Source organism: Branchiostoma floridae, chromosome 11 (genome assembly GCF_000003815.2).
Source record: "Branchiostoma floridae strain S238N-H82 chromosome 11, Bfl_VNyyK, whole genome shotgun sequence".
Taxonomy (NCBI): Eukaryota; Metazoa; Chordata; class Leptocardii; order Amphioxiformes; family Branchiostomatidae; genus Branchiostoma; species Branchiostoma floridae.
In genome coordinates, this window is record NC_049989.1 from 5,677,830 (window position 1) to 5,697,473 (window position 19,644).

A 19,644-nucleotide genomic window follows, 5' to 3' on the forward strand; every position below is an offset into this window, starting at 1 on the left:
ATTTACTCCCCATATTGTCCTATATCAAGACATAAAAGGAGAATCATGTTGACTGATTGGTTGGTTTGAAATAAGGACTGTTCTTCCGGCACTTGTTTGGAAGAAATAAGGAATAGTCTTTCAGAAAACAGGTAGTGTTGTCCAAGTGGGACAGACTGGATTCAATAGCTCTCACGGTAAACGATTGCAGGCAGCAGGTGTGTGTGTGTGGGGGGGGGGGGGGCTTGTTAGTTACGCTTCCTTGAAGCAGAAAACCGTCACTGTCTTCCATTAAATCAGGCAGCACCTGCTCGGGGGGTTGTAAAGTGTAATCTTCATCCTATCGCTAGTAAAGCCAATACAGGAAGTAGTGGACTGTCACACATCAATGCACACAAGGTGACCTGGAAGAGTGACCACCTCATGATCAGGCCGGACCCTACGTCTTGTTTCACTGTGATCACTCAAGAACAATACTCAATCTGTTCTGTAGATTGTGAAGCCGTGGGCATTTCCCTTCTTCCCATCGATCTGTTTTAGTCAAACCTGTTAGATCCGAATGACCCATTGATTCATTCATAATAGGGCAAACAATCGCAAAGCATTCGTCCCAGCGGACCATTTATGTGCAGAGGAAGAAGGGTTGCTAAGAGAAACAGAAAGGATGATCATTCACTGAGAACTGATCTGGGTCAAACCCGCCCTGCAGAATTCTTTCTACAGACCACTCGGCTCTGGTGTGGGATTTAACACTAAGCCACACCTTCTGTCCGAGCGGTTGGGTGTGTGCGGAAAGAATGGCAACAGAACAGAAGACCATGGTGACGGATCCGTGGAAAATCCAGTCAAGTCACGCCATTTCACAGCTGAAAGTCTGTGGTGTTTCTTTGTTGATAACGTCAATCATTTCCTGGTTTGTTCGGTTCGACGCTCACAGTCAGGGTGAGCTGCCAAACTAGGGTGTGGTTGTTACAGAAAGCCACCTGTCAACCATCAGATATTCCTGAAGAGGGTGATTATGGACTCCAGACAGCTAACTCTGTTGGTGCACGTAGATTGCATCATGGACATTCTACCCTCGAGCTGTCGGCGTCCAAAGTGTCGTCTGAAATCTTTCGTCGTCATCTGTTTGGCACTTGGAGTCCTGGGAACGTGTTTGGTCCTGACTGCCTATCAGATTGACATTGATGTGTAAGTAAGCCCTTTCCCATTCATACACGTGTACAGAGAGAAGGAGGGGGAATCACGACACTTGTAGGCTGTAGGCCTTTGTTATGACAGTTCTGAGTACATTAGACACATCAGGACTTCCACATGGGCACGTATATGCGCCAATTAACAGTCACTCACGCAACTGAATATGATTTGGGAATTTCATATCATTAGGAAATACATGTACGTGTAAAGTGTCTGCTGCCGCTGCGCCACACGGTCTCACATATGATGAGGGAATTTCAGATCCATTTTTTTTGCGTATCTTCTTACCTGGATGTCTGACCTTCATCTATACGTATATAATGCATGATGAAACTGTTTGGACCTTTTATCATCTCGGACGATTTCAGGAGCAGTTGTTACACACACACACACAGTACAGGCCACTACTACACCAGCTCAAATTTTGAGTCATTTGTTTGCCATTGCTGTTAAAGAGACAGTAATAATCTAATGTAACGTAAGAATAGTCTTTATGACGACATATTGATCCATTGTCACGCCATAGAAACACCAAGGGGCTGCAGGCTCCTCAGACCGGTTTGTGTGAACAGAGATGAGTGAAACTCCGGGCAGATTAACGTTGTTGTAGAGAAACTGGATCAAGCGACTTAACTTTACTAACGGCCGATTTGGTCGCGATCCCCCACGGTCCCTTTGAACACAAAGTAAGAAAAGGGAGGGGTCTACTGAATCCAATGGTCCATTGACATAACGAGAACAAACGTTTGTAGTGTGCTGAAGCAAGACATTACCAAAATGAATACATTCTGTTTCATTTTCGTAGGATTTCGTCGAAGCGAGCTCAAGTTGGTGCAATATTCGGTGAAACCTGGACTGCAATAAGGTAAATAAACAACCAGTTGGCTTTCCACAAACGTAGAAATCTTCGAAAACACAGTTTGTATGTTTTGAGTGACCCGCACACGTGGGTCGGCGATAGACATAAGGTTGTATAACAAATTGCGGTATACTACACTATTGTTTTATAATCGTCATGTATCCCTATGTAGTTCACGAGCGACACCAAGCGAAAGAGAGGAAGAACAACAGGGACAGCATTCTTCCAACACAGGTCAGAGCTGGCAAATAAACAAGACCGCGCTGTTGCACTTGAGGTGAGCCAATACAGAAATACGGAGACGGAATGGTTTTTAACGACAGATGGGGTAGGGTATTGTCAATGGAAAAAACTGAGGTCAAATAAATACAATTTAACGGACAGTGAACAAGTACGTATACCCGTGTACTATAAATGTGATAATGATCCGAAAAGAGCATGACTTATTAGCTGTTTCGTCAGGATTAATCAAACTTTTTTACAATCCCCCTGGATATGCCTGCAAATAGATATGAATAGGTCGATGAAGGTTAGACATGGCCAGGTAATAAGATCCGCCGTCACTGGTGAAAAAAATCGGATGGTGTCTGAAACGTCTGACCGTTTCCATAATCATATCCAGTTGCCTGAGTAACACCTTGTTTTTGGCGAGGATATGAACAGCTTTGCTCGAAAAGTGACAAAAACGATGTCCTCTCGTGGAAGTGTAACCTTATTCGTACCTGATTATTGACTTTTTGTACCCGGCCCTTTCTTTTGAGACGTTTGTGGTGGTCAATTTAATTTTGGTAGGACTATGGTCCTTCCCGTGGTGTCGCTCCGACAGCACAGGTACTTCACCATTGAAGGTGCAACACTTCAGCTCTACAGCCTTTTTGCATCTTGGTAATGAAAATAAACTTTTTAAAGTTATAGTAGCCGAAGCACCCTCCCATGCAGGGTTGCCTATCGCGGCAATGCCGTACGGTATCACGTAAGGCATTGCCGCGATAGTCAACCCTGTGAGGGAGGGTGAGTAGAAGTAACTCTGGGTCCAAAACGACAGACAAACATGTCCTTATTTTGAGTCATTGGCATTCTCATGAAACTAAGGTTGTAAATATCCCGTAACTCGGCCATTGTCGGTAACCTGCAAGCAGCCATCTAATTGGTTCTCGAGCTAGCTAGAAAACTACTGGATGTAAAATAGTGTACACGGAGTGGCTCGGAAAAGACGTCGTTCCTGTGAGATAAGCACATATTATGTTTACACAGCGTGTTGCAGCTGTTGCCACAGAATCCTTGCTAATAACGTGTGGTTGTTTTGTATCAACAGACGACATCTTAACCCACTACAAACAGCCAGGAGTTTTGTACTCAGCCAAGACATCTCAACCAAGAAAAGGAGAGTCCCATTCGTGTTCAGCAACAAAAAGTCATTATACATGAAGGATGGCATGTACCACAGTCTGCCAAAGGTAAGCCAGAGGGAAACAGCTAAGCAACTATCGCTGGTTCACCTTTATCCGCAGAGTTATCTATGTCCGTTGCTTTGAATAACAGAATATTTAGTAGTTGACGGACGATGGTTTCAAATTGCAATATTTTCAAACATTCTAGTCTAAGAACACCGTCTATCGACTTGATATCCCTAAATACTCGGTTTTAAAAATAACGGACCTATAGCTAGGTTGTCTCGCTATTAAAGGTGAACTAGCGTTACATTTCTTACAACCAAGATTACACTACGCTAGTTCAGTGGCTGTCAATCATCCAATGTTTGATATAATTTGCATAATATCAAAAGTGACGAACAATAGAGGCTCATATTAATGTATATCTGTCAACTCTAGGTCAGCCCTTTCAGTGGTCGGTCGTTAGGCGTGTGCAGTTTGGTTGGCAACGGCGGTATCTTGACTGGGAGCAAATGCGGCGAACAGATAGATTCTAGCGATTTTGTTATCAGGTAAGTTTGTTGCATATTCATCAATGATTTGTACAGTTTATGTTACTCGTTGATACTCATTAATTGTTTTGACTGAAAATTTAGAGAAAATAAAAGTCATTCCTGAAATAAGACGATTTGTTGGATACTGCATTTTCAACTCCAAACCAGGTTTAACATGGCACCTGTATGTCAGCCATATCTGGACGACATCGGCAGACGCACGGACCTGGTCACAACCAGCCGGGACAGGATGAAGTCCAAGTAAGTGGAACTTTGTACACTTTGCGGATATAGAGTGGTAGAAAGACACTGAGAAATAACCAAGATATGGGGATAGACGAAGCGAGAGAGCGATAGTAAAAAATCAACGTAAAAAGGACAAGTCATAATCATTTTGTCTCCGTGGAGTAGTATAGACTTCTTGTAAAGTTCTTTATCTTCCTGTTCGTAGGTTCAACTCCCTGAATTCCCGAGCCGGGCGTGAGAAGTTCGTGAACCACCTGCACGACCAATACGGCCAAGACACCTACATACTGTCGGCTCCCTTCACCGTCAGAGGGAACGTAAGTACGCCTACATTTTATTGCACTGTAATATGACGAGCACCCACTGACTGTGATTCCCCGCCCCTAGTACTGACTGTGTTTCCCTGTCCCTGGTACTGACTGTGTTTCCCTGTCCCTGGTACTGTCTTTCCCTGTCCCTAGTGCTAAGCAAGTAAGTAGTGCTAACTTTGTTTCCCTGTCCCTGGTGCTGACTGTGGTTCCCTGTCCCTGGTGCTGACGGTGTTTCCATGTACCTTATACTGACTGTGTTTCCCTGTCCCTGGTGCTGACTGTGTTTCCCTGTCCCTAGTGGTGACTGTGTTTCCCTGTCCCTGGTGCTGACTGTGTTTCCCTGTCCCTGGTGCTGATTGTGTTGCCCTGTCCCTGGTGCTGACTATGTTTCCATGTCCCTGGCGCTGACTGTGTTCCCCTGTCCCTGACTATGTTTCCCTGTCCCTGGTACTGTGTTTCCCTGTCCCTGGTGCTGACTGTGTTTCCCTGTCCCTGGTGCTGACTGTGTTTCCTTGTCCCTGGTGCTGGCTGTGTTGCCCTGTCCCTGGTGCTGACTATGTTTCCATGTCCCTGGCGCTGACTGTGTTCCCCTGTCCCTGACTATATTTCCCTGCCCCTGTTGCTGAACGTGTTCCCCTGTCCCTGGTGCTGGCTGTGTTCCCTTGTCCCTGGTGCTGACTGTGTTTCCCTGTCCCTGGTACTGGCTGTGTTTCCCTGTCCCTGGTACTGACTATGTTTCCCTGCCCCTGGTGCTGACTTTGTTTCCCTGTCCCTGGTACTTACTGTGTTTCCCTGTCCCTGGTGCTGACTGTGTTTCCATGTCCCTGACAGTATTTCACTGGCCCTTAGTGCTGATTATGTTTTTCTCTCCTTAATGCTGAAGGTGTTTTCATCTCCTTATTCCCCACCCCTATCCCTGGCACTGACAGTATTTCCTTCTCCTTAGTATTGGCTATTTTCCATACCTTTAGTGCTGACGGTAATCAGCCCACTTGTTTTGACAGATCGGATCCTTACTCGGGATTCCTGAGGTGCTGACGTCTCACAACTCTTCCGCAGTTGCCCTGTTCATCAACCCCTCCCATGTGGAGAAGATGCTGCACATCTGGAGAGAGCTCGGGCTCGATCTGTCCAAAGGAGAGACTAATTTCTCCTCAGGTACATTGCACACGTACGAATTATGTCACGGTAAGGAAGGTTATGGCAATATCACCATTTCTGTAGATCATAGGTATGCTCTGGTCGGAAAGACAGAAACATACCCGAAACCAAAGATATCAGAAGAAAATTGTAATTTCTTAAAAACTGGAGGGTGGATTCATAACCGGAATGTTGAGAGTACACGGGCAGTTCTACCAGAAGAAAAAAGGTTTTGTTTGCTAACAGTAAGCTGATGGAAACTTTTCTTTGTTTCTGATTAATGTCCAGGTTTCTACTATGCGTCCGTAGCTCTGGAGTTGTGTGATCAGATTCATATGTACGGGTTCTGGCCGTTCCGTGAGGACAGGGAGGGCCGGCCGGTCCACTACCACTACTACAAGTCCCTGGACCTCGGAGGGCTCAACAACCGCTGGCACGCCATGGATAAGGAGTATGAGAAACTCCTAGAACTTCACGATCATGGCGTGTTGCAGCTGATAAGCGGAAACTGTAGATAGCACGGGTCCATGTGGATTCTGTAACGTATTTGTGCCTTAGGCTTTGAAAGCCTAGACAATCATCAAATCATTCTTTTAGTTTTTTGTTTATTTATCAATATTAGCTACATAATTTTGATTGATAATAAAAGTATGGTGCCAAGACATTGGGATCTGCCAAAATAATGATAATAAAGCAATATTTTTCTCAGGAACATGTAACGTTATATATATACATATCTTAACTTGTCAATGACAAAATGTATTTAAGCTTAGATCACTGACTGTACAGTTTGAGATTTTTGCGAACATATTCCTCAATGGTGTGCCGCAAACACCACAAGCGATCACAGAAAACCACAATCGGGACCATTATGCAGTGTACATGGGGCGAGGACCTTGTGTGACGCTCTTGTTATGTTATCTATACAATTATGAGTAAGAAGTATGCAGCAGGTCTAGAATTCTTACCAGTGTGTCAAGTTATTCTGCTCGTTTCAAGATAGAAGGCTCATTGAGTGTGAGGTTGTATGATTTTGAGGATGATGAACACTTTAACTTGAAGTATTATGAGTTTACAATGATAAAATTGTGCTATGCTACCTCAGTACTGTTATTTGAATTTCTTAATTGTGTTTAGTGCGGCCTATACATTTAGCAGTATCTATACTGTAACTGTGACTATACATCTTGCACACATACACACACAAAGTCAAAGTCAAAGATCTAATGTCACATACACTGTCCAAGGAGGTTATATTCAGAATTAAACTGAATATAACCTCCTTGCACTGTCTGATAAGAAAACAAGAATGGAAACTGGGGAATTGGGAGATGTTTTTTTTTTTAAATAGACATTACAGTAGCTACTGTCCTCGAAATCCAGAGAACGACGTGTTCAAATAAAGGTTTATCAAAGATTGGCTCCAAATTGTGTCTTTTTCTATCCCCAACCATATCCCTGTCCTTAGTGCTGAATCACCATTTCTGTCTTCTCCTCAAATGTTCGACAACTACTAGTATGACCACTGATACACTTGATCAAGAATGCTCGATTCTTCTTTAACAGTTCTCTATCCTTTTCTACTTCCATTTTGAGGCTGCAAATATTTGTACCTTTGGCTTTAGACTTGAACGAATAAACGTGACCAAAATCCGGCAGTGATTAGATGACGTGTAACACCACCTGGAGAGCGGAACCGCTTAGGTCAAACCACTTTGCCCAGGGGAGGTATAAACGTATCTATTATAAAATAGTGATGCGTTACTAAAGATATTATCAGATATTGACCTGTATCATGTATATAATGTTTTATTGTATGAAGTGGCGTTTTATCGGCGTCAATCGTTCAACCGTTTGTTTCTAGAATAGTAAGAAAACGTACAAATGGGAAAAAAATACACGTATATGCAATAGAATGTTCCAACATGGCGACCCGCGGCAGATCATCGAACCACGTCGGAACTGGTGACCAAAACGGCAAGTTTGCTGCCCCAAAATACTCCTCAAGAACGGTTGCTTGGCTCAGGAAAGAGCTTAGGGCTCGTGGACTCTCTGCATCAGGGCTAAAAGTTGATCTGGTGAGTGAAAAATGATGATTTGGGGTTTATAAATGAAGATAATGTGTGAGTGTCCATCACTTGATTCATTCATATGCATCACGACATACATAATCTACGCAAAATCGTCATATACATTGACTTATCACAGATTAAGAAAGCCTGCTTATTTGTTTTAGTCGTTCTAGTGTGCTTGCGAAAAATATGCCCCAAACATTGCCGAGATTGTATACCGATTGGGCGAGAAAGGTGACAAAATTTGTAGCTTTTAGCGAGACGGTGATTTTTTACTTCAACGGATTTTTTTTTGCTCTGAACATATTTTCCGCAAGTCTTCGTTCACGTGAGATTTGTAAAGCTAATAAACTGATTCATACAGGTTGTGTAAGTTAGAGTGAAAGTTTCAGAACAAGATCTGGAGATCTGTTGTAATCATCAACATACGTTTTTGTGGGAGGGGGGCTGACATGTGCATATAATATATATTGAAGCTGTTACCATTCATGAAGATCATAGTGTTTAACCTCCTTGGTGTTACTATCCTTGTAGATCCTTTTGATCAGAGGTGTTACTGTTTATTGTACCAAGGAGGTTAAACCTCCTTGATTGTACGGATTCAACCTATTGGATTATGTTGTCTGGATATACGAGATATATGTGGTATTAATGGTCCACAAAGGTCAAAGTGCATGAAGGCTACCCATGTAAGTAGGTCATAGTGTAAAATGGGCCATGTGTGACGACTGTACAAACAATCTCAGTGTGGCATAGGGGTCTTGCTTCCGGCTAGCTTTTTGGAACTCCGTCACTCGTAATTGTTTCAAGTTCTACAATAACAGACTGGCTTCTGTAGAGCTTAAATTGAGTAGGTGACCCGGATATATGTTTGTCATGACCCTGGATGCTACATGCACTACATGTAACTGGACAAGCCAAAGGTAAATACGCTATAGACAGTGTTACCATGTACATACATGTATTTTAGTGTATTATCTGTAAATCTGTGTAACGTTGAACAATCTCTGGTCTTACCACTGTCCGCTTAAGTACTGTAATTCCTGATTTTTTCAATGTACTGTTATGTTCACGGTTTTCATGGTGACAACTGTAACGTGAACTTAACATTACTGATAACAACTAGTCTGTGTAACGCAAACTCCGCTATCCGGAGCTTGTAGACTCCTCCCCGCGTGTACGACGGGCCTGAGAAGCGCGATTAAATCAGGCTAGATAACAACTAATTCACAGCCTTTTTTGATGTGCACTTGTTATGACAGTGAACATTTAGTTCCGAGAACAAGTTAAATTTTCTCAGACCATGAAAGTTTGGTACCGAGAAGACAAACGTCACAAAGTGAATTACAGCATGCTGTAATGACATTAGGGAATAATTAACTGTAACTATAGGGAACAGGAGTGAATTATTTACCAATCCCTTTGGAGTTTTAGGTATAACGGTCGGAGGAGGTCAAAGTGTGAGGTAGATATCGATCAGTGAGTCATGCTGTAGTGTAAGTGGGGCCAGTCTCAAAGTCTACTACAACAGCAAAGTTAAGTTTGTGTTACGTGTGCCAAGCCATGAATTCACCTTGTGTTTTCAGTGAAAACCTTTTCACCTGTACTTTTTTCCTTGCAGGATGTCACATGTTTTACCTTTTCACCAATTTTTTTTCTTTTCTTTCAATTCTACAAATCAGTATGACTATGAGTATCTGTGTAACAAAAATGGATAACTTGTACCAGTGACTTGATACAGTTGTTCTTTACTCTTAGTGTGTTGTCCATATCCCTCTCTTTGTATTGGTCACAGTAAAAGGCAGTGGGATATATGAATGGTGTAATTGCTAAGCCAATTATCATGCTTATTTAAACAAAGTTAAACAATTTAAACAATTGTTAAGCTTGTTAATGTAGATTTTTTTTTTATTTACTTGTACATATATCTCATTACACCTTACCTGTACATGTAGGTGGCTAGGCTGGAGGAGGCAGATAAGAGTATGTCCCACACAGCAAACGACATCCATGTAAGGAGAGCACAATTAGTGGACGGAGAGGCCGTCAACTCTCAGTCTCAGGAGGAAAACGTGGCAAATGCAGGGAGTGAAAAGAGCAGGTAGGAAAAGATGTTCATACATGTAGTTCTCATGTATTTAATATGATATGTCTTACTGTGGTGTTGACATATCAAAGTATAAGACTTACCAACGTTCTTGAGAATGTAGATATGATTTACAAATCTCATATCTGTAAGTAGGTACAACTTTAGGTGTTTGTGTATGTTGGGGGAGGGTTTCTAGCAGGAAAATATCTGAAGTCTACTAGTATGTAGACTGCATATGATCAGTATTTTCCCCATACATGATTAGAATATGGGTTACCTTTATTTTGAAGTTGATACTAATGTGTTTATGAAATGTTTTGACAGGTTTTGTTTATCCAAGGACATTGCATGATGTCCTTGATTTATCTTGGAATTTGGAATCAAATCTTTCTGTACTTTGTTTTCTCACAAGGACTTCCAACTCAGAAGCGGCCCTAAAACATCAACGAGAAATGGAGAGACAAGAGCGAGAACAGATTGTGTTGTGGAGACAACCATTCACAACCTTACAGTACTTCACACTGGAGACTGCCATACTGTTCCATGGGTACCTCTTAAGGTAAGAGGAAAATTAGAGGAAGGTATGGAGGTAACTCTACAATCAAAACAGATGTGACGAGTATTGACTAGTGTGCTTTCTACTTCTGCTTCTGGTTGTATGATAAATTGAAGACAATAAAACGACAATGCTAAAACCGGTATACATTTTATTTAGGGTTTGTATGGTGTATGTAATGACATATTCTTAATAAAAACATAAAAGCTTTTTCCCCATATAACTGATGTTTGAATTCTCTTGTGTTGTTTCAGACTGATGGAAAACAAAGGAAAGGTGCTGATCAGCATTCTGCTCACTCTGTTGCTTGTTGCTCTCTACCATACACCTGGGGCCCACCAAGAGGTAACAACCACCTGTATTCACATTCATCTTATACACCAAGGCCATGTTGATTTGATTATATGGATGACATGCTCTGGGAATCCAAAAACTGATACGAGCGTGCGAATAAAAAAAGTTTACCTTCATCATGAAATCAAAGTTGTCAGAAAGGTTGAACAAATGACGGAACGCACAGACTTTACATGTAGTATTCCAAACCATAGATTTTGTTCTTTCAAATCTTCTTTGACCTTGTAATGTTCTATGACAGTAGTATACGTTTTCTGATATCTATTTTTGCAATCCACGGCATATATTTGCTTATTTTGAAGCTGCTTTGTATGATTTAAAGTATTTTGGAAATGGCCGAAAATTGATGTGCGCACGATGACATCTATATAATCAAAATCAATCAACATGGCCTAAATATCAGTAGTGCTCTGTTGGATTGTTGGGCAAGATTTAGTCAATTCACTGCTGAAGTGATAGTTTTGTCATCAAACGCTCTCTAGTCATGTCACAGACAGGAGAAGAAGCTACAGTGGACTTTGCACAGCATAGATTACTGAAGCACTGGTTGGTAAAATTTACATGGTTATAAGTAATATATAGGAACACTCAAAGTATCCTATTTTATAGCATCTTTTGCCCTCCTTCTCCCTCCCCAGTATGTAGTGTTGATGGAGAAGAAGCTCCATTGGTGTGCTTACTGGGTCTTCCTAGGGATCCTGTCATCAGTAGGACTGGGTACAGGTCTGCACACCTTCCTACTGTACCTGGTAAGTACTACATTGTATGCTGGTGTACTTTTAAAGTATGAACTTTTTTGTTTATTTACTTGCATCAAGCCCATGGCCCATAAAAAACAAATACAGTACAATTAAAGGTTAAAAACTACATTGAGAAAGTGATATCTACATAATGCTGCCCAAAAGCACTATGGCAGAAGCCATAGTGCACGAGCAGGTGAATAATTTCGTTATCTGAAGACAACAGGTAGGAAGCAAATAAATGAGTGAGCTTACTGTGCTTTGCATCAAACGTGTCCGTCAGGTTGTTTATAAACAAACAACTTGTACCTGCATACCTAACATGTAAATACCTAAGTTAACATGAGTTTTTCATCAATAATCATATCTGATCTATTCTCATCTCATGTTCCCAGGGTCCTCACATAGCCCAGGTGACTATGGCTGCGTACGAGTGTTACTCTGTCGACTTCCCTGAACCACCGTACCCAGACCAGTAAGTCGTGTCAGAATTCTTTTGATTTGCAGTACACACAAACTGTGATGTATAAATATCTGTGCATATTACACATGAGAGCTCTATTAAAAGATGATTAAAGGAAATAAGATTAAACAATGCCTAAACGATGCCTTCCTAAATTGGGCTGGGCAAAAATATTGGGTTAGGCAAAATAATGGAAGGGTTAGGCCAAAAAATTGAAAGGGTTAGGCAAAAAATTGGGAGGGTTAGGCAAAAAAATTGGAAGGGTTAGGCAAAAAAATTGGAAGGGTTAGGCAAAAAAATTGGAAGGGTTAGGCAAAAAAATTGGAAGGTTTAGGAAAAAAATTGGAAGGGTTAGGAAAAAAATTGGAAAGGTTAAGCATAAAACATCATATTGATAATGACTTTGATGCCACCTGTAGAATCATCTGTCCGGACGAGATGGAGGGAACCCCCAGTATATGGGCCATCATTGCAAAGGTTCGACTGGAGGCGTGTATGTGGGTTAGTACATGTATCTTACATCTTTTATAGTTTGTAGCATCTACTGTATAACATCACAAGGCAGATACTATACAACGTCTATGTACTCCTTTCTTACCGGGTATAAGTTGTTTTTTTTGGTGTGGATTCTCCTGTTGATTTGACAGATGAGGAGGCAAACAGTTATTTTCCCCTTTGCCTGACCTGCACATGACTTTTTATGGTGAAGGAGGGGTGTGCAATTCCTTCTCCACCCTCTCGTCTGTTGGAGCACTAAGTCTCACAGGGGCAACAATTTCTTACCGGGTATAAGTATAATGCAATGAAAGGTATACAATGGCTTGATAATTTGTGAGTTGGATGAGTATCAAGAGTTTGGATCCAAACTCTTGACCCTCTGGTTCAGAAGCTGTCTATCATTGAAATGCCCATGTTCTTATTGTTGACAGGGTATAGGTACAGCCATTGGCGAGCTGCCTCCTTATTTCATGGCCAAAGCAGCGCGCTTGTCTGGAGACGACCTGGATGAATTTGATGATGATGAGCTGGAGGAGTTTGAGGAGGTCCAACATGCCAGAGAATCTGGAAACCTTGCTCAGCAGGTGAGCTGTTTTTTTTACCTTACCTCAGCTGTCTTTTCAGTTCCATTTGTTACATGTAGTTGTGTGTGTGTGTGAGTCATTTTTCATGAAAGATGATTTGCAAATACGAGTAAAATGCTCAATATATATATATATATATATATGTGAACTATTGCAAGTCAGGAATTCGTTATGTGATATTCAACAATGTGACTTTGTTCAACAGGGCTTGAAATATCAACATAGAACCTGCGATCTGCAGAAAAATAATGAAGATTGCTTGCAGGAATATGAGCAACTTCAGGCTCAGTATCATTGTTCACATTTCAGCCTACATGTAGTACATGTACAAGTAGCTGTGTACCGAAGCCCAAACTGCTAGTAGATATAGCTGTGTTCTAAAGCCTAAATTGCTAAGTAACTAGTACAGTACCCTGCATCTGGGTAACCAGACACCTTAGCTGAATTACAGGCCCTACTATTCGCTTGCCTTCATAGTGGGGGCCAAGAGGATAGCGGGGCAGATGTAAATTTGCAGGCACATGGAGCAGGGATCGTTATTAAGCCCTCTGCAAGCCGCCTCTTAGGAGTCTTGTCACTCAGGGTACTAGTATATATAGCCAGTAAAAATTTGTAGTTCACAATTTGATGAGATGATGTTCTTCAGCTTAGAAAAGAGTCGTACTAGAGCAGGGTGCTACATGTATACATGTAATACACCTAAGCATCATTAACGGGTACATGTACATCACTAACAGTTGCAAAGATGAGTATGAGGATAGTATTGGCTTCATCAGACCGAGAAGGCTGTAGTACGGCCGGCACATCAGCTTACATGTAGATACATTTGTAACAAGAAAGTTTTCCTGCAGTGCTTAAACAATCTTGAGGCCTACTCAATGGTTCATTTTTGTTTCCAGGCCTGGAGCACAAGAGTAAAGGTGGCCGTCACCAAGCTGGTGGAGAGGGTCGGCTTTGTGGGCATCCTGGCTATGGCTTCCGTACGATTCTCATCTCTGTTTCTAACGCTAGATCATTTTAATCCGCGGGGTAACCTAGATTTGTTGTAGTAAAAAAATGACTGTTTAGAGATTTCAGGTCAACGACGTGGGTTTCAAATGTCAACATTTTGAAAATATTGCAATGTGAAAGGACGTTCCATCGACTTAATGATCCCTAAATACCATATTTTTTATATACACATGTACAGCGGATATAGGTTACCCTACGGATAAAGGTTCACTAACATTATGTCATCCTCTTGTCTAAAAATGCAATCATACAACTGACTGGTCCTATTTTGCCAGTGTGATCTTTTTATTGTGTTGACAAAGCTGCTACCAAGAATCCCTTTCATACCCTCAGTGACTGCTGTGATTTCCCCCTGCAGATCCCAAACCCCCTGTTTGACCTGGCAGGGGTCACCTGTGGTTACCTGCTGGTTCCCTTCTGGACCTTCTTCGGTGCCACCTGTATTGGCAAGGCTGTCATCAAGATGCACATACAGGTAGCGTACACATTCTTAAAGGAGTCAAGTATCTCCAAGTGTCTGTCAGTTGAATGTTGTATTAATCAGCAGCCTTGTAAACATGTGCATTGATGCCAGTCTGCTTTTATTGAATCCAGTGACAGATTGTTGTGCTTACATGTACTTCTTCATAGGATTTACTGATTTCACTTAATATACAATATCATGCACAATTGGGTGTTGCAATATGGATGATGTTATTTCTGTTTTTGTTGTGCTTGCAGTTATCATTTATTACAACCAAAACTGAGGTACATTATAAGTTGTAATTGTTGAAAAACGTACTGGCTTCCAATGACATTTATTTTCCTTGCAGAAAGTTTTCATCATCACCATCTTCAGTGAACACCATATAGAAACTCTAGTGAGCCTCATAGGGTAAGTCCATTAAAGGGTTTATGACCAACCCTTAGGTGTGTACCATGTCATAAGGCATGATCCGTCCTCATAGCCACAGAATAATCCACCGAGTGAGTGAAACAAAGGTGTTGGTTATACAGTATACACTGTATACACCTGAGGAAGGGCTGCTTAGCTTTATTATCATATATCAAACTAACTCAAGAGTGAGACAAGTCCTGTATAACATACATTAATCCTCATAGTTAATTAGCTCCATGTAAATTATATCTCTTTTTATCATACACACATTGATGATTTAATCAAATCATAGATCACAATCACTCACAAGAACTATTACTAGTGTTCAAACTACTACTAGTACTTGTACAAAATACCCATTACCATCTGCAAGCTGTAAAGTCTTAGTACATGTATTGTCCTTCAATAATGTATTAGGAATGCTTAAGAATTTATAATCCTATCTTTCCTTGTTATTAATGAGCAGGCAACTTCCCAAGATTGGGCCGTCTTTAACAGCACCATTCCAAGACTTCCTGGAGAAGCAGAAGAAGAAATTCCACATCAAGCCTGGCACCAATGTACCCTCAGTGAGTATGGCTAGAAATCAGTCACACTCACTCACTATCCGTTGTTTGATTATAGAAGAAGAAGAACTTTATTGCTCGACATTTGTACATGGTACAATTTATGGCAACGACTGTTACACAAAGTACAAAATAGGTGTATAGAATAAGACTTAATATCCTAATTAACATAACAAGAAGGGCTAATACAAGTCTTTGATATAGTGTTACAATCGAGTTGGGCTATACATGAGTTTCATTACTTTTTCTAATAGCAAAGCAGTCTTTGATATATTTGCCTATCTTTGCATTATGGGAGTTGTGGCATCCAAAGATATATGCAAATCTGTCTGTAGCATCGAGTCTCTTGAAATCTGCTGTACTGGATTCGAGAAATGTGAATAGCTCATTACGTAAAATAGCGTATCTAGAACATTCCATTAACTGCTGCTGGAATCCCTGATGCAGGGGTAGGCAGCAGTCGGCTAGTCTTCACACCACGCTTCCATGCATCTCTGTCCATTGGGTCGACCCCTGTGCACACCTTCATGTCCTTCCTAACACACTCCGTCCAAGTTTTTCTCGGTCTACCACGACCCCTGTTGCCTGACGCTTTCAGTTTGGTGATGGTGTTAATACAGTAACTTGATTTTTATGTTGGAGATAAGTATTGCCAAGCCACCTGTTTATATCTTTAGTCTTCAAAAATTCATATTTGGAGACATAGGGAATCAACTTTTAAAGTGAAGGTATAGTCATAGAAATCTGCTAGAAGGCCATTAATCCTAACTGCCTTCTGTGTTGTCAACATAAAAAGCATCACAACAATCCATCAATAGCTTGAGTGGTACCACCTACTAATTTAGTTAAAGGCATGCATGCTATTGAATACACTACCTTCTTGGTGATGGTAATCATTATTAAATGTACAGCTTGTAAATTAGTTTCATACATGATGAAGTTTGCTTCTGTAACTGTAAGTTGTTACTATTTTTCACTTCCAGGAACCCAACTGGCTGTCCTACGTTTTTGAGAAAGTCCTGATCCTGATGATCGCATACTTCGTCCTGTCCATTGTGAACTCCACCGCACAGAGCTACCACAAGCGCAAGTCAAAGGAAAACCATCACAAGCAAAAAGTTTAGCTAATAGACTGGTAAAGGACCAGACAAGCCATACGTTTATGGTAGATTTGTTATGAGCATATCAAAGCAACAGTTTATTTGCTTAGTTACACATTTTAAAGTGGGTTGGAAATTTACTCCAAATAACACTTGTCTGGTTACTTTAAGCCTGGAAACATACTGGACACATGAAATAAGCAATGTAACATTTGTAGTCAACTTTCTCAGTAATTGCATTAGTTGTGATAGAAATGTACTATGTACGTATTACAGCATAGAAGGATGCATACTCTTTAAATTGCCATGTAAAACTTATTGATGTGTATTAAGTTTTACAAAGTTTTAAACAGCCTTCTAAATATCAGGGATTGAATATTGGAAATGCCTCTCAATATTCAAATTTACCAGTGTTGAATGGTCTTGTTTTGGGTCCAAACAATAGTTGTGTAATTTCAGATACATGAAGGTATCAAGCTGTGTAGTTTGGAGGGGAAAAGCTGTAATAGTTGTAGCCAGATATATTTCTTTAAATTTTGTTCTTCCCCTACAGCCTCCCTGGTTGGTTAGTTAATACATGATGACGTCTTCTTTTAAAGGCTTTTCATCTATTTTAGACACATTTGCCATGTTCTGTAAAAAGGAGACAAACTTCCTAGGATTAGGAGCTTAAAATAATATTAGATTGAAAGTACATTGATGACAGGTCATCAGAATTGTTCAATGATACTGGAAACATCTAGCCTGGGTACCACCCTTCGTTGTAACCGCTGGCTCCATTCCCTAGCAAGTAAGCAAGGAAGGGATTGAGCTAGTGGTTACCACAGAAGTTGGTACATAGGCTGGGAAATAGAATATCAAATTCTCTTCAATATTTACCCTACTTCTGCCTTTGATGATAGTAGGAATTCCATTGCTTATAGTACAATGCTGTTATATAATCAAAACAGTCAACTTTTGCTACCTTTGCTAATGTGCAATTTTTAACAATAATTGGGGTATGTTCCTGAGTAATGAGAAGGATAGGGAATTTGAAGCTACTGTAATGTTGGTAGATTGTTCCTGATAGAGTTGATGTATATTTGGTACCAGTCCATGAGTAGTTTAATCAGGTTGGTTCTAGATGATAGAATTTGATAAGGTAAAGAGGTTAAGAAGACATTGGCAATGCACAACAAGGTAACTCCAAATCCAATGTCAAATTTGTTAAGTGTTGGTCTAACCATTACAAGTCAGCGTTGAAGTTAATGGTAACAAAGAATATGGTCAAGGAAGATGAAGTCTCAAACAACAAACTGATTTTCTGTTAAAACTGTGCCAAACAGTGTCAGTGTTCTAGCCAGCCTGAACTTTTTCCGTCCCCTAGATTTTAAATGGAAACTTGTTTAAGTCGAAACAATCCTAGGGAAATTTTGAAATCTAGATCCTCTGAAATACACTTTTGTTTATTTTGAGGGGCAAAGTTTGCAGGTAAACTCAGCTTGGTTCAAATAATATCTTTACATGCTGATTTTTGTTCAGCACAGAGGACGGGATGAGCGAAATTTATGTCTGTCCCCAACAGCAATATTCTGTCAAAGGACGGTTGCTGGCTAGAACCCTGGTGCCAAATAACCTGAAAACTGCATTTTCTTAATCCTCTTCTACAAGAATATGACAAATTCAATAAGACATACAAGTTGATGCTGACTCTATATTCTCAAAATTATTTTTAAAGGTATTGAGTTAACCCATGAGAGTGTATAAATCATTTTGGCTGTAAATATTTTTTGGAACAGTTTGTACCCTGGTGATGTGCAATGTTCTGTGCTTTGTATGGTGATAGGATAAACTTTGCATTTCATGACTGTTATGTTATGTTATGGTAAAATATGGGATAACTTAGTTTCCATTTCTGTTACTGGAGTAATTAACATCTACAGGGTTAGCTAAGTTTGTAGTTCCGCAGGGCTTCGTACATGTACAATGTATACTGCACTAATGTTCTTTTATGGAAAAAATTTACTAGTATTTCAAAATTGATGGCAGAGTTCAGAGAATTCACAGTGTGACTATCAACATATTAGGAGGGAAGCCAAAATATGTCTCAAAGGGACAAGTGTCATAAAATATTGGTCCCTGAAGTAGTGATGTATTGTCTTGACAAGTGTAAGTGCCTCCTGGTTATATGCAAGCATTTGGTGTGAGGTTGGACACACATGTGACAGTTCTGTGCTAGTCCTGTGTTGCCTATAGGTAGCTACAAGTTTACAATAGACAAAGTACTAGTGTGTAATGGCTAGTGGGGTAGGTTTTGTGAGAATGTAGTAGGTGAAACATGGCAGAACAATGAGGGGATTATACATAAAAATGGTCTTAAGCAGAGACCAGTCTTCAGCATATAAAGACCTGGTCTTAAGCACTCCAATATTTGCAACACAAATATACCAGGTATGAAGGTAGACATGGTAATAGATGTAGCAATAGGTCTGCATCAGATCTGTTTCAAATGCAACAATAAATGGGGTCAGACATGGTACAGTTCTCCAATCAGGGCTCACATTTTGTTGCTCTTTCCGTACATTATGTTTACGTCACATACAATCTTAAAAATCTTTTGAATGAGGCATTAATTCCTGTAACTGAAATGAACCGTCACCTTGTCAAGCAATACAAAATAAATCTGATGTACAGAAATACACTAAGATCTGCTTATGAAACTCTAAAGAACAAGCATTTACTCTCAGTATATGTTCACAAGCATTGGACATTATTCAAGTATTAAATCATTTGGGACAAGACGCACTCTCTGACCTTAAATTAATTTAAGACAAATAACACAGTTTTAAGACAAGACCAAATATCTTTTTTTATTAATGATAGAATCAGAAACCTGAGACCCAAATCTTTAATGTCTGTCTATGTTACCATAATTACTTTCACCAGTTGATTCCAACCAGCCCAAGCATTCTGTACGCGAGTCCTTGCTGGAAGCAAAGGTATTCAAAATTACCCATCTTTTAAAAAAGGGCAAACAAATTATGTACAATTACAGCTGAACTTTGCAAGTTCATCTGAAATTATCACACACACAGC

General features: G+C 40.4%; 2 protein-coding genes across 4 annotated transcripts; both read left to right on the forward strand.

Annotated features, from left to right (window-relative positions):
* The first annotated feature begins 304 nt into the window (after nt 1-304).
* Nucleotides 305-6,881, forward strand: LOC118426477 (alpha-N-acetylneuraminide alpha-2,8-sialyltransferase-like). 2 transcript variants are annotated; one of them, XM_035835909.1, is made up of 9 exons: nt 305-1,170; nt 1,982-2,041; nt 2,208-2,312; nt 3,351-3,492; nt 3,868-3,980; nt 4,131-4,223; nt 4,414-4,525; nt 5,524-5,677; nt 5,948-6,881. In XM_035835909.1, exons 1-9 carry the CDS (start codon nt 998-1,000, stop codon nt 6,175-6,177), a joined length of 1,182 nt encoding a protein of 393 aa, XP_035691802.1. In that variant the 5' UTR covers nt 305-997; the 3' UTR covers nt 6,178-6,881. The 2 variants fall into 2 exon arrangements, with proteins under 2 accessions (XP_035691802.1, XP_035691803.1); XM_035835910.1 differs by lacking the exons at nt 305-1,170; nt 1,982-2,041 and adding an exon at nt 1,684-1,862.
* A 671-nt stretch (nt 6,882-7,552) lies between these two features.
* LOC118426473 (vacuole membrane protein 1-like) lies at nt 7,553-18,907 on the forward strand. 2 transcript variants are annotated; one of them, XM_035835902.1, is made up of 13 exons: nt 7,553-7,737; nt 9,687-9,832; nt 10,233-10,379; nt 10,631-10,721; nt 11,369-11,479; nt 11,866-11,945; nt 12,353-12,434; nt 12,863-13,015; nt 13,915-13,995; nt 14,385-14,501; nt 14,839-14,900; nt 15,370-15,472; nt 16,453-18,907. In XM_035835902.1, exons 1-13 carry the CDS (start codon nt 7,585-7,587, stop codon nt 16,591-16,593), a joined length of 1,467 nt encoding a protein of 488 aa, XP_035691795.1. In that variant the 5' UTR covers nt 7,553-7,584; the 3' UTR covers nt 16,594-18,907. The 2 variants fall into 2 exon arrangements, with proteins under 2 accessions (XP_035691795.1, XP_035691796.1); XM_035835903.1 differs by lacking the exon at nt 7,553-7,737 and adding an exon at nt 8,506-8,654.
* The last annotated feature ends 737 nt before the right edge of the window (nt 18,908-19,644 follow it).

Excerpts from the sequence above, each read along its gene's own strand:
- LOC118426477 (XM_035835909.1), top strand. The coding sequence starts at position 998 with ATGGACTCCAGACAGCTAACTCTGTTGGTGCACGTAGATTGCATCATG. Across the intron at positions 3,981-4,130 it reads TCTAGCGATTTTGTTATCAG|GTTTAACATGGCACCTGTAT; the intron begins GTAAGTTTGTTG and ends ACTCCAAACCAG. Across the intron at positions 5,678-5,947 it reads AGAGACTAATTTCTCCTCAG|GTTTCTACTATGCGTCCGTA; the intron begins GTACATTGCACA and ends ATTAATGTCCAG.
- LOC118426473 (XM_035835902.1), top strand. The coding sequence starts at position 7,585 with ATGGCGACCCGCGGCAGATCATCGAACCACGTCGGAACTGGTGACCAA. Across the intron at positions 9,833-10,232 it reads GCAGGGAGTGAAAAGAGCAG|GACTTCCAACTCAGAAGCGG; the intron begins GTAGGAAAAGAT and ends TTTTCTCACAAG. Across the intron at positions 15,473-16,452 it reads CTGGCACCAATGTACCCTCA|GAACCCAACTGGCTGTCCTA; the intron begins GTGAGTATGGCT and ends TTTCACTTCCAG.